The sequence below is a fragment of the Malus domestica genome, chromosome 04, assembly GCF_042453785.1.
Source record: "Malus domestica chromosome 04, GDT2T_hap1".
NCBI lineage: Eukaryota > Viridiplantae > Streptophyta > Magnoliopsida > Rosales > Rosaceae > Malus > Malus domestica.
Window position 1 is genome coordinate 29,046,932 of NC_091664.1, and position 13,373 is coordinate 29,060,304.

General features: G+C 40.0%; 1 protein-coding gene and 1 long non-coding RNA gene across 2 annotated transcripts; both read left to right on the plus strand.

Moving 5' to 3' along the window:
• The first annotated feature begins 2,249 nt into the window (after positions 1 to 2,249).
• Positions 2,250 to 6,490, plus strand: LOC103433992 (receptor-like cytosolic serine/threonine-protein kinase RBK2). The gene is made up of 10 exons (XM_070820863.1): positions 2,250 to 2,466; positions 2,561 to 2,658; positions 3,331 to 3,437; positions 3,516 to 3,899; positions 4,043 to 4,294; positions 4,384 to 4,541; positions 5,357 to 5,436; positions 5,519 to 5,654; positions 5,750 to 5,899; positions 6,072 to 6,490. Exons 2-10 carry the CDS (start codon positions 2,621 to 2,623, stop codon positions 6,240 to 6,242), a joined length of 1,476 nt encoding a protein of 491 aa, XP_070676964.1. The 5' UTR covers positions 2,250 to 2,466; positions 2,561 to 2,620; the 3' UTR covers positions 6,243 to 6,490.
• An 844-nt stretch (positions 6,491 to 7,334) lies between these two features.
• Positions 7,335 to 8,555, plus strand: LOC139195372 (uncharacterized). The gene is made up of 2 exons (XR_011580217.1): positions 7,335 to 8,223; positions 8,347 to 8,555. It is a non-coding gene; the product is annotated as an uncharacterized lncRNA (long non-coding RNA).
• Positions 8,556 to 13,373: the final 4,818 nt, after the last annotated feature.

Genomic DNA, 13,373 nt, shown 5'->3' on the forward strand with positions numbered 1-13,373 from the left:
TATAAATGCAGCATATCCAACCGTATGTGGTTAGGTTTCTCGAAAATAATTACACAAGTTCAAATTAGTTGGTGTAACTTTTGCATTTGGAGCAATGTTATCAATGCATAAAAGTTTATAACTTTGTATTTGTATGGATGGAATACCAAAAAATGTATAGAATTCAAGTATGCACTTGACCATTTCTAATAGGTTTAGCATTTGTTTGTAGATTCTTCCATAAATATGAACCCTCAGAATCAACAAAGTTAATGAATCATTGCCAAAACTATAGACATGATCTCACGTATTTAACAACTCCCAAATGTTCAAAGGAAGATCCAAAAAAAAAAAAAAAAGGTTTCTGTTCGGGCAGGAAATCTAGTTGAACGAGGTCCCTAGCTCGAGCACACAGCTCCTCGAGGAGTTGGCACTTTGGTTGATTGTCGGGCTCCAGCTTGCCAAGATGCTGCAAAAAGAGGGCAAATTTAGTTCTGAAATGTACCTTTGTGGGGCCTTAGGTGTAGGCATTGAGGCTCGCAATCAAAACTAACTAAGTGCTAAGGCGTGTCATTGCCATCTCTGTATGGCAGATGTAGAATAAGTGTATTTAAGTTGATTATTTGCGTCCAAAGTTATTTTGACTTCTTGTTATCAAAGGATTGTCGTAGATGAGTTAAGTTTACATTAAGTTCTTTTCTATGCCTTGAGATCAATGACTTTTAGTTCTTTATCTTGTATGCTTAAAGGGTGGAGATCCATATCTGATCAAGTCATCAACTTTAATTCACTTTTAATCTTTTTATGACAATAAAACCATTAAGTGAAATAGATCTGAGAACTGATGGAACTTTGGATCATCAAAAGACTGGAAATGACTTGAATATATACTAGGGAATACATTACAACACCAGATCTATTAATTGAAAGACAAAACAAAGAGAGGCGGGCAAGGTTAAACGTCTTACAACGTTATAGTTCTAAAGGGTTAGGTATTGAAGGAAGGATGAGTTGTAAATGAGTTTACACAAGAGAATCGATACTAAAGCATTTGGAGAAGGTAGCAGAGCTTTTACATAGACAAAAGATGTCTTTCTAAATGAAGTCTAAGGCTAAAAGGGTGCAAAATTTGGACAAAACACAACTTTCTGGATATTTGCTTGACTGAGAGATAAGTTGTATATTTGTTTGTTTGATTGGTTGAGTGTCCTTGTCTCTGGGCCCTCTTTCCCTATTTATAGGCGAATTAGCCCGACTGCACCATTTATGCTCTTATCCAAAAGCAACTGAAGGGTAGTGAGTCATCAGCATTTTTACACGTTTTGCCATTCGGAAAAGTGCTTTTGGGCCGATAGTTAGTTGATTTTCATTGGTTGTCACTTCTCTTGTAAGCACCTAACCCTTGCATTTAATGAGGAATCATTATATTGTCTAGAGATGGGTATCCGGGCTTGGTGCTGGGCTTCAGGCAAAATCTCCTTTATTAAGCTCTGTTGGGCTTTTATTCCCTTGAAGTTTTAAGTTAAATATTAACCCAAACAATTTCCATAGTTTATGGTCGATGTAACTGAATTTTGAGCAAATATAATTACTCAAAAGTTGAGCTAAGTCACGAATTGATTGGCTCGCCTGATCCAAGTTGTGGGTTGGGTCATGTGGCTTGGAGTCACGAATGCGTCAGGCTAGGTTCACATAGCAGCGAAAGCCTCCTGCTCTCAACAATGGAAGGATTATGGGTTGGTGCACAGTTGGTCTAGATTGCCTCATTGGTTGATACCGGTTGAACAATCTTTTTTTTAGAAGCCACTTAGTACGAAGATTTAGTGATATTCCTATTCACTTGTAAGTGGGAGGTCTTAGGTTCGATTCTCGCCAAAAAAGGATTTGAACCACATTATTGTTAGCCAATTGTGAAGTTAAGCCCATCCCTTCCCCCTAAATAATATCGATTGTTAAAAAATAAAAAATAAAGAAAAATAAATCGAAAAGCCCCCAAAGTTGAAAACTTTGGCATCTTAATTGTGCAATAGTGGAGATATCTCATAAACCATGGCCTACATACTAAAAAACTTGGATCCGGATCCCTTCCGGATCCAATAAAGCTGAACCTGCTGAGCAGGTAATTCGGACCGTCGAAATTTGATTCAATAGTTACAAACATGAGATCCTCTAAAAATTACAATAATTGTAACCGTTAGATCAAATTTTAACGGTCCGGATCGCCTCCTCAGCAGACTCATATGTAGATCCCAAAAATGCTTTATTAACACCCACGACCAACGTCCACCCTCTCTCTCTCTCTCACTCACTTTCATTCAAGGTTGTGAGCAGAAGTCGCTGTCCTAATCTGAACACTTGTCAGTAACCCAGTTCGACCCAGCAGCGACTCTTTCGGACCGATGCAAAAAACACATTGAAACCGAAAACCATACAGTGTGTCAAACAGGAGAGAGAGAGAGAGAGAAGGAGACGAGACTCCGTTCAAATGTTTAGCTTCTAGATTCCTTTCTCTATCAATATAGATAATAACAATCATCCTTGTAGCTTAAAATATCAGAAATTTTGGTTTATAAATTTGCAGGGCCTCCTTTGTTGAGGAAAGCAGCACAGCAGTCTCTGTGCATCTGGTGGGAGAGTGTTGATGGCGAATGGTGAAGTGAAAGGACCTTATTCTTCATGGTATGCCTCATTTCTCCTTCCTGTTCTCTCATTTCGGTTTTTTTTTCTTTATTTTTATTTTTATGTATTTAAAGTATACGTTTTTTGATGTTTTATATTGAGGTGAACTTCTGGGTTTTGTAGATTTCGTATGCCAATCTGAAAAAGTTTGGTCTTTTCAGCATCTGAGTTTTTTCTAGAACTTTTTTCTGAGCTTTTCTGTTGATTGTTGTGGTGGGGTTTTTGGGTTTTCAATGCTATATTTGCATATATGTATGTATATGTGTGTGTATACATCTGGAAAATTTCTACTTTTTCTATGTTTGTTTAGCTAATGGAAGACTTGCCGCAAAACTGAGTGAAATGAAGTTCTAGGATTCATCCGGCCGACCCCACTTAAGGCCTGGTTGTTGTTGTCTGTGTTTGTTTGAGTTTGAGAAAATTGGGTGTGGGTTTTTAATGTCTGTGCAAGCAATGGCAGTAAATGGTCTAAAGTTTTTACCTTTTTGGCATTTGAGGAAGTTGGTAAATTTTTATTACCTTAACAGAAAAGTTAAAAGATATATATGGATTTTGTAACTTGTTTCTGAAATTGTGACATATAATCCGTAAGGGGGTTTCTTCGCCTTTTTAGTCCTTCATTTGTTGTGATTCTTATATTTTGTGCCAACATTTTTATTAATTTCTATCCAGGGGAGCTGGAAATGAACCCAAAAAATTATCACTGAAGGTCCCAGATGAGATTTCTAAGGTGAAACAGAGAAAACAGAAAGCACTACTTACTTCTGCTTCTGCCCAAGGTAACTTCCTTTTTGGTTTGTTTATCTGTTTTCGTGTTCTGATTCCTATGTCATAATGCTCGGGTTTCTTCTTCGTAGATTTGAGGTATATCGACATGGAAAAAGAGAAGGACGATGTCCAAACTCCTAGAGGAGTTTTAGAAGCTTGCATGAGAGGCTTTGAACCCGAGACTAGCTCTTCTGAAAACAGCACAACTGAAAATAGCACGACTGAGTCATCAGTGCATTGTTCAAGTTCAAGTTCACTTTCTCACTGGCATAAATTCTTTAAACAATGGGGTAAGAGATCGCTTAAGCGCTTAGTCTCCTTCCCTCCACTTGGTGTGCCAAAGATATCATCACGAAGAAGGATTGGGTGTGCAAGAGAGAATCCAGCATTGACTAATATATCCAACTTCAAGTCTTCGTTGGTGAATTTTACCATTGCCGAGCTCCAAAAGGCGACCGATAATTTTAACAGTGGTCAGTAACTTCCGCCAGATATTAAGACCTACTAACCAATTCCGATATGTGGACTCATATGTTTAAAATAAATAGCAGAATTCACAAACCTTTTTAATTTCATTTTGATTATGACATTTTCTCTGTGGGGATATTTCTCGCAGAAAACACAATTGGAAAGGGTGGTTATTCAGAAGTTTACAAGGGTCGCTTGAAAAGTGGGCAGCTAGTAGCAGTCAAGCGGCTGACGAAAGGAACAGCAGATGAGAAAACAGCAGGCTTTCTATCTGAACTTGGCACTATAGCTCATGTTGATCATCCTAATACTGCTAAGTTGATTGGATGTTGCGTTGAAGGAGGAATGCACCTTGTTTTCGAATTATTTTCACTTGGAAGTTTAGGATCGCTCCTGCACGGTAAGTTCATGACTTCTGGATTCCTGTTCTTAGTTTCAAACTGCCTATTCGTTTATGTGCTTTCTTTTTAAGTCATCTGCATATTCCAGGTCCGAAGGCTAATGAACTTGATTGGAGTAAAAGATACAAAATTGCTTTGGGGACAGCAGATGGTCTGCTGTATCTTCATGAGAGTTGCCAGAGGCGAATCATTCATAGAGACATCAAAGCCGATAATATTCTGCTCACAGAGGATTTTGTGCCGCAGGTATTTTCCAAGTTTCACAACAAAAATTGCTCAAACATTGAAACTTGAAAGACTTCCGTATTTCCTGGTTTATTTTGTAGAGTTAATTTACAATATGCTAACAAGTTTGGCTACACGTTACAATTAGATAGTCTTTGCGGTATCTTGAAACATAAAGCCACCAACAGTCTTTGGTTACTGACTTCATTGTCTAGCTTCGTCGATTGTATGCAACCTTTTTTATGCACATAAACGTTACAATTATCTATTTGCAGTCAGTTTTTATCCTGGGGAGAGAGCGTCCTGGAACAATTTTATCATATTGTGTTCAATACCTGTTCAACATAAATGACAGGCATGTGCCGACAGCTACAATTCTTAGTACATAAGATCTCCCCGGATATAGAAAACTATGCATTTTAGCCGCATTTTAGCCGCTGCATTTAAGAATCAAGTTCGCATTGTTTAAATGCATATTTGATAAGCCTGGCCAGGGGTGAACTTTACGGTCATGAGATAAATAAGCGCATAAGCTTAAGGATATGCTTTCAAATGTTTAATCATAAAGAATTTTAATGAATCTCGATACTTATTTGCTCTGTTTGCCATTTAGCATACTTACTCAGGCTCAATCCGGTGTTTCTTATTGTGCTAAAACGGACTGTGTTTTACATCTTTTCCTCTTGCCTCCTTCATATTGACAAAGAGAAATTGACAAATTGTATACGAATCGTATTGGCCTTCTCATGTGCGTTACCTCACTGGACCTAAACTATGTGCCCTTTTTGTTTCTCTTTATAATCAACTTACTGATCTGTATAGCCAATTTATGCTAGATATGTGATTTCGGGCTTGCAAAGTGGCTACCCAAACAATGGACTCATCACAATGTCCCTAAATCTGAGGGTACATTTGGGTATGTACGGTAAACTGTTTTGTTACAATTAAATAAGATTCTTTATTTTTCAATGTCTTCATTTCTTACCCTTGAATGTCAGGTATTTTGCTCCCGAGTATTTCATGCATGGAATAGTAGATGAAAAAACTGATGTTTATTCTTTCGGAGTCCTACTACTGGAGCTTATAACCGGGCGTCCAGCTTTGGATGATCTTCAGAAAAGCCTTGTACTTTGGGTAGGTTTGCTTCTGTATAATTAGAACATTACCATCTATTGTTGTCGATATATGCAAGTCCTTAGCTGCGGATGTAATTTTTTTACTCTTTGTAGGCAAAGCCTTTGCTTGATAACAATGAGATCAAGGAGCTTGTCGATCCTAATATTGGTGACAACTATGACCGGAAAGAAATGGATCACATGGTTTTGACAGCAGCTTTATGCATCGAGCAGTCTTCTATTCTACGTCCTCGCATGAGTCAGGTAAGTACAAATTCCAGACAGATATCCTGTTATTTTTCTGAGTTAACTATTCATGATGACTTGATTGAGCGAGGTCATCATACCTTGTTTCATGAAGTTTCAGCCTCCTAGTTTCACTAAAATGTTTGAGGTATTGGATAGCGGGATGATGACACATTTTGGTTTGGCGCAGGTTGTGGTGCTGCTAAGAGGCGATGATTATGTATCCAAATGTGCAAAAGAATCGAAAAGGAGGTTTCTGCAAAGAACATACTCAGAAGAACTATCAGATGCACAAGAATATAATTCAACTAAGTATCTGGGCGATCTGAACCGACACAAGCAGGTCGCTTTCAGTTCTTGAATAGGTGGATAGATAGAACATTTAAACAATGTTAAATCTAGTGGTTCTTGTAGACTTATCAGTTTCTGGGGTGCTTGCAATTCCCATGGGAATCGAGTCGTTGTAGATGGATTTCCATGGTATTTGAAAGCACAACCAGCTCAAATTGTGGTTCTGAGAGAGTGAGGGGAAAGACTATTAATATGTAGTGTTTTCTTTTCTACAAACATCATCTTAGATCTCACATATATTAATGGTTTTATAATCTACACGATATTGGTTTTTCTACTGGGTGGGAGGGATTTAGGTTGTCCCGACCCTAGTTGCACCCAGGTGTGTTGAAACCAATTGTCCCACATCGGACAGAGGGAAGGAGAAAGAGTACTTTAAATAGAATTACCCTACTCTAACTAACACCGAGGCTTTTTGTATGAAAACCCCACACTTGACGGATTGAGCAGGTGGCCAAGTGGGGACAGTATCGGTGTTGTTGAAGTGGGCTCATGGCCCGTCTACCTGAAATTTAAGATGGTATCAGAGCCCGGGGACGGGTCCGTACATCCACGTGAACGGGTGGGTCCCCTTTGGCCCAACGCAAATGGGTGAGCAATGACTTGGCTCCACGTAGGCCAAGAGATGCCATGTGCATTGGCCCAGCGCGAACGGGTGAGCCCCGTCTTGGCTCCACGTGGTTGCCGATGTGTGGAACTCCACGTGTGACCCATAAAAATGGGGTCTCACGTGCGGGGGAGTGTTAGAATTCATTTGTCCCACACCAGTTAGAAGGCTTGAGAACAAGCTATTTATATAGAATTACCCCATTCTAACTAACACTGAGGCTAAGTGGGGACAGTATCGGTGTTGTTGGAGTGGGCCCATGGCCCGTCTACCTAAAATTTAAGAAGGTGCAAATAAGTTTCTTTGGCTCAACCAAACTACTAGGTATGAAATTTACAATGAGGCCTGTTTTCGGCCGCAAGTAAAGATGTACAAAATATTCGTGGGTATGGATAACCGCAGTTACCTATCCATTTAAAATTGATAGTTACAACTATGAATAACCGTTTTAAAAAAATGCAGAGTTATAGATATAACCATTTTGCTGCAAAAAACTAATAATAATACACTACTATGAGCAAATCTCGAAACGAAGCCAAAACAAAATTTTCTTAAATTTTAGCATCACAAGGTCGTTTCAATAATCAACATTCAACACTCACTCACTAATCGCTATAGCACAAAATACACAAAACATGTTTCATGTAACATGCTTCGTATAAACCAGTATCATCCAAGCCATCCAAACTAATATTCATGTCTTAAAACTAAAAAAAATTAGACTAGAAAATAAAAACTAAACGAACTACAAAGCAACACAATTGCCGGTGTGAGACTATATTCTCCAAAACACCCACTCACGAGTGGCACCACACAGTGACTCATGGAAAACCAATTCCCGCATTGGCAAGGTCAAGTATTTGACGTTAAAATCATTACAAAATTTCAATGAATCATCCCACCCATTCAATGATATCTCTAAAATGGTACAAAATCATTAGAAATTAATGTGATTTCAGAAATTGTCCTCGATTATGAGTTGAGCATAGAAGAATAAGGAATATTTTCAATAATAATTGTTCAATATATGTGATTATTAATTATGGAAATATCATATGGCATTTGGAGAAGCAAATCAAAACGTACTAATTGAATGCGTAATAGGCTCAATGCTGTATATATAAACTGTTTTGTATTTGGAGTTAATAGAGAAAGGTTAAGGTTACATATATATTTAGTTTGTTTGTGGATCGATCAAAGATGACAATTGGAATGAACAAAGTTTTGGTGATTGGAATCGGCCTTTTTGTCAGCTGTTTGCTGCTCCAATGCGAACAAGTTGATGGAAAAGAATATATAGTGGGGGATGAGAAAAGATGGAGCCCTGATGCTAACTTAACCCAGTGGACTGAGGGCAAGAAGTTCAAGGCTGGAGATGTTTTGGGTAAAATTACTGAAACTTTGGTTTTCTTTTCAATTTCTGTTCATGCATCCGATTCCTCAAATATTACTATATTTGATTAGCAGCTAGTTTGTTTACTAATTCAATATCGTTTTTTGAAAACAGTTTTCAAATATAAAGATCCGCTTCTCATGGTTGCTGAACTACGGGACACCTATTTGTTCGAGAAGTGTGCGTTATATTCACCGGGCCTCATAGAATTATACACTTCAGGAAATGATCATGTGGTTTTGGAGAAGGGCACAATCCACTTCGCACCTTATACGCCTCCCTATTGTGAAAATGGAATGAAACTTACAGTTCATGTGGAGTAACTATATATATATATAGCTATAAACATGCATGATGCAGTCTGTTTATCAGGCAGGCTCCATTGTTAATTATGTCATACAAGAGAGATGCCATATATAATGAAAAAAATAATTGGAGCTAGTTGTATTGTTTTTCGTCCTTGTTCATCCCCAAAACCAGTGATTGATCGCTAGCGTCACTAATATTTGATAAATATGTCAATCATTTTAATTATTTCAACAATCATAATTTGTTAATTCTACATTCCGGCCATTTCCCAAGAAGAAATAAACCTCGGTTTGACCATACAACACACTAATAATTTGGGGCATTTTGATCTGGATGTTTGGTTTTTGGATTTCTTAACCATACATCTAAGGTTTTTAGAGATTTGATCAAACTACTTTTTACAATTTTAATTCATTTACTAATTAATTCAAATTACATAAATTGTTGTTATCCAAAATAAATTAAACTCCTAAAATCTTGCAAAAGATCTTGTTAACCAAAAAAAATAAAATAAATCAAACGGTGATGTTTTAAACATGACAGTGTACTCCAAATGATAAATACAATGTGAAACCCCACCCCCGTTATTAATTTGTAATACCATAATGTCCCTAAAAGTTTATAAAAAAATTCAATTTGGTCCCTCATTTCTTACCCTATCCGGATCCACTTTTTGGATTCTCTCAAACCCCTCATCCTCTCACAGCTTGCCACGTGGCAAGCACTGAACTCTCTCTTCTTTTCTCCCTCGAGTCAACACTTTTCTCTCTCCCCCTCTCAGCTCAACTCTCACTCTCTCTCACTCTCTCCTCATTCATTTCCCCGATTGACACACCCATACCCACGCACACCCACACCACTACCCCGACAAAGGCGCAACATCACCACCACCCCGAGGACTTTCATTATTTCTCTCTCATCTTTGTGAAGTGGGAAAATCCCCGACGAACTCTCGTGGACTTTGAACGAGATCCCAGCCAACACCGATCGTTTCACGGCGAACCCCAAATACCAACTTACTCATCTCCCTCTTCATTTTTATGCTTAGATCAGACCCTAAGGTGTTTGGTCATCGTCGATCGGAGCTGGGGAAGCTCCGACGTCTTTTTTATAACATCCCACATTGTCCAGGGGAGTGGAGCCTTATATGTATATTCTTATCTCTACATAGCACGAAACCTTTTGGGAGCTCACTGGCTTTAGGTTCCATTGGAACTCCGAAGTTAAGCGAGTTCGTGCGAGAGCAATCCCATGATAGGTGACCCACTAGGAAGTTCTCATGTGAGTTCCCAGAAACAAAACCGTGAAGGCATAGTCAGGGCCCAAAGCGGACAATATCGTGCTACGGTGGAGTCGAGCCCGGGATGTGGTGGGGGCCCGACCCAGGATGTGAAAATTTGGTATCAGAGCCAATCCCTAGCCGGAGCTGTGCCAATGAGGACGTCGGGCCCCTAAGAGGGGTGGATTGTAACATCCCACATCGCCCAGGGGAGTGGATCTTGTAAGCCTTATATGTATATTCCCATCTCTACCTAGCAAGAGGCATTTTGGGAGCTCACTGGCTTCAGGTTCCATCGAAACTCCGAAGTTAAGCGAGAGCAATCTTATGATAGGTGACCCACTGGGAAGTTTTCATGTGAGTTCCCAAAAACAAAACCGTGAAGGCATAGTCGGGGCCCAAAGCGGACAATATCGTGCTACGGCGGAGTCAAGCCCAAGATGTGGTGGGGGCCCGACCCAGGATGTGACAATTTGGTATCAAAGCCAATCCCTAGTCGGAAGTGTGCCAACGAGGACGTCGGGCCCCTAAGGGGGGTGGATTGTAACATCTCACGTCGCCCAAGGGAGTGGATCTTGTAAGCCTTATAGGTATATTCCCATCTCTACCTAGCAAGAGGCATTTTGGGAGCTTACTAGCTTCGGGTTCCATCGGAACTCCGAAGTTAAGCGAGAGCAATCCCATGATGGGTGACCTACTGGGAAGTTCTCGTGTGAGTTCCCAGAAACAAAATCGTGAAGGCGTGGTTGGGGCCTAAAGTGGACAATATCATGTTACGGTAGAGTCGAACCCGAGATGTGGTGGGGGCCCGAACAGGGATGTGGCACTCTCCCCTATCGAAACCAGGCTGTTGGGCCGGTTTACCCAAACCCAGTCAAACATGGCCCTTTTGGCCATTTAGGAGTTGGGCCTTGGGCCCGTTAGCCACTAAGCCCAACCCAACCATTTCCTTTTTCTTTTATTTATTTTGTTTTCTTTTAAAACCCAAAGGCTATGGGCCGGACTTTCAAGCCCAAGCCCCCTATTCAGAACCCAGGGCCCTTGGCCATTTTAAACCCTAAACCCATTTGAAATAAGGCCCTTGGGCCGTATAGAAGTTGGGCCTTCAGCTCGTTGACCTTAAGCCCTAAACCCAGCCTACCTAAAACCCTAAGCCTAACCTGGCTAACCCACTAGGCCCAAACCCATAGAGCCCAAACCAACCCAACCCAAACCTTGGGATCTAACCCGAATCTAACCCTAAATCGGTCCGACCCGGTTGACCCTGTTTGACCCGTTAACTTTGACTTTGACCGGTCAACGGTCAACATTGACTTTTTTACCGTTTTTCGGGTTTTCATCCAGAACAGTTCCTAGGCTAACTTCAACGTCCTGGACCCGTTTCTGACGTCCATTTTCCTAAATTAAGTTGTTTGAGCAAAGTTTGATTAATTGAACCCTTTATGTGCTTAGGTGCATATCTTGCGGCGTTATGTCTTAGCTAGTCTGTGCAGCTTTTCGACGGCGAAGTATTGTTTACGTTTTATGAAAAACTCGATTTACTGATTACGTTATATGAAATGTTTTATGAGATATTATGCTTACTTAGAATATTTTAGAATACCATATTTTATATCGAACTCATGTTCTTATATGATATCTGATGGATGACGATATACTATTTAGAACATGTTTTCACACACTTCTTTATAATATAGATGATGGATGACTTTATACTATGAAGATGCTTTTGTAATATATATACCTATGTTTGGAAAGTGTTACAACCACACCCACTTTCTATTTAATAAAATGATTTCTTTAAATTTTAATTGGTGAGCCATGGGGCCCGTCTTATTTTTTTTATATCTTGGTTTCCAGTCTCTCTCTCCCTCTAATGTCTGATACTAACTCTCTCTCTTTCTAAACTATCGAAACCTTTCTCTCTAAGCTCCGGGAACTCTCCCAACCCCTCTTCTCCTCGAATCAACAACAAATCAAGCCCAAATTCTATATATTTGGAATCCTTGAGACTTAACGAACTCAATGGTACCCTTGCATGCGCCATCAGAGGATCGTGGAGTTTTCTGCCATTGAAGCCGAGATCTTCAAAGCTCTAAAACTCGAACCCAGGTGAGAAGTGTGTTCCTTCTTCAAATTTCTGGGTTATGCATGTTGGTTTTATGACAAAACTCAAGGGTTTTGATCTCAGTTTTTCCCTATGCTAATAATCTAGCTCCGATGACGAACTCCGGCTAGTTCGAGGTCCATCTCTTCCCAAAACCTGCTGCAGTGCGTCCAGGTGAGTTCTTAGGTATATTTGTGAGGTTTTAGAACCCTTTATTCAAGCCCTAACCCTTACCATCCTTTGTGCATGCATGTCCGGTTCCGACGACGAACTCCGGCGAGTTCGTGGGTGTGTGTGTGTACGGGGTGCAGGTGTGTGTGTGTGTGTGTGCAGGTGTGTATGCATGTCCGTGTGTGTGTGTTTGGTATGTTTGGTCCGTGCAAGTGTGTGTGTGTAAGTATTTGTGATGATGTATGGTGCATGTGTGTGTTGTGTATGCTATGCTTTGTGTGGTGTGCGTGTGTATGTCGTGAGTGTGTGTGCACATGCCGTGCATGCATATGCATGATGTGCAGGTGTGTGTTTGTGAGCTTGTGTGCGTGTAGAGTGAGTGTATAGTATGTGCGTATGTGAGTGTATATGTGTGATCTTGTGTGCATGTGTTGTGCACGTGTGGGTGTGTATGTATGTGCTGTGCAGGTGTGTGTATGTGAGCTACATATGTGTTGGTGTAAGTGTGTACGTGTGAACTGCGTATGTGTATGTGTGTATGTGTGTGTGTATGCAGTGCATGCTTATGCATGCCGTGTGTGTGTGTGAAATGCATGCTTATGCATGCCGTGTGTGTGTGTGTGCAGTGCATGCTTATGCATGCTCTGTGTGTGTGTGCAGTGCATGTGAATATGGGTTTAGGCTTAAGCCCAAACCCCTTTTTCACCTATTAGACCCTAACCCACTCAACCCAAAACTCATTTCCGTTTCCTAAAATTCCATCTTTTGGGTAGTTTATTAAATTGTACATTTTCGTGCTTAGGTGAAGTTGCTAGTGAAGACTTCCTTAATCATTTTCCGCACAATTCTGCTGCTTCGGAGTATCTGTGAGTGGACCACCTTCAAAAATTACATGTTTTATTTATAGAATTGCATATTTAAATAGCATGCCTTGCAGATTGATTGATTTGAGGAATACTTTACAGGAAGCATGATGATTTGATTATACGTGATTATATATATATATATATGTTTTGAATTATTTTCATTATATCGTATTTTCTATAGAACCCTCATTCTGATAGACTATCTGATCGATGAAGATAGGATGCTAAGAATGTGTTTCAACTGATTTTCGAACACCTCTTCATAGTATAGAGGATCGATGAATCTATGCTACGAAGTTGTATTTTAGAGATGAATTGTGTTTTGTGTGTACCTAGTGAATACCATGCCGCCTGGGGCGAGGATCTGGTGTTGGCATTGAGGCCGGGAGAAATAATCCCTAGCGGAAAG

Coding starts and splice junctions, on each gene's coding strand:
- LOC103433992 (XM_070820863.1), top strand. CDS start 2,621: ATGGCGAATGGTGAAGTGAAAGGACCTTATTCTTCATG. Junction 3,900..4,042: donor GACCGATAATTTTAACAGTG/GTCAGTAACTTC, acceptor TATTTCTCGCAG/AAAACACAATTGGAAAGGGT. Junction 4,542..5,356: donor CAGAGGATTTTGTGCCGCAG/GTATTTTCCAAG, acceptor AATTTATGCTAG/ATATGTGATTTCGGGCTTGC.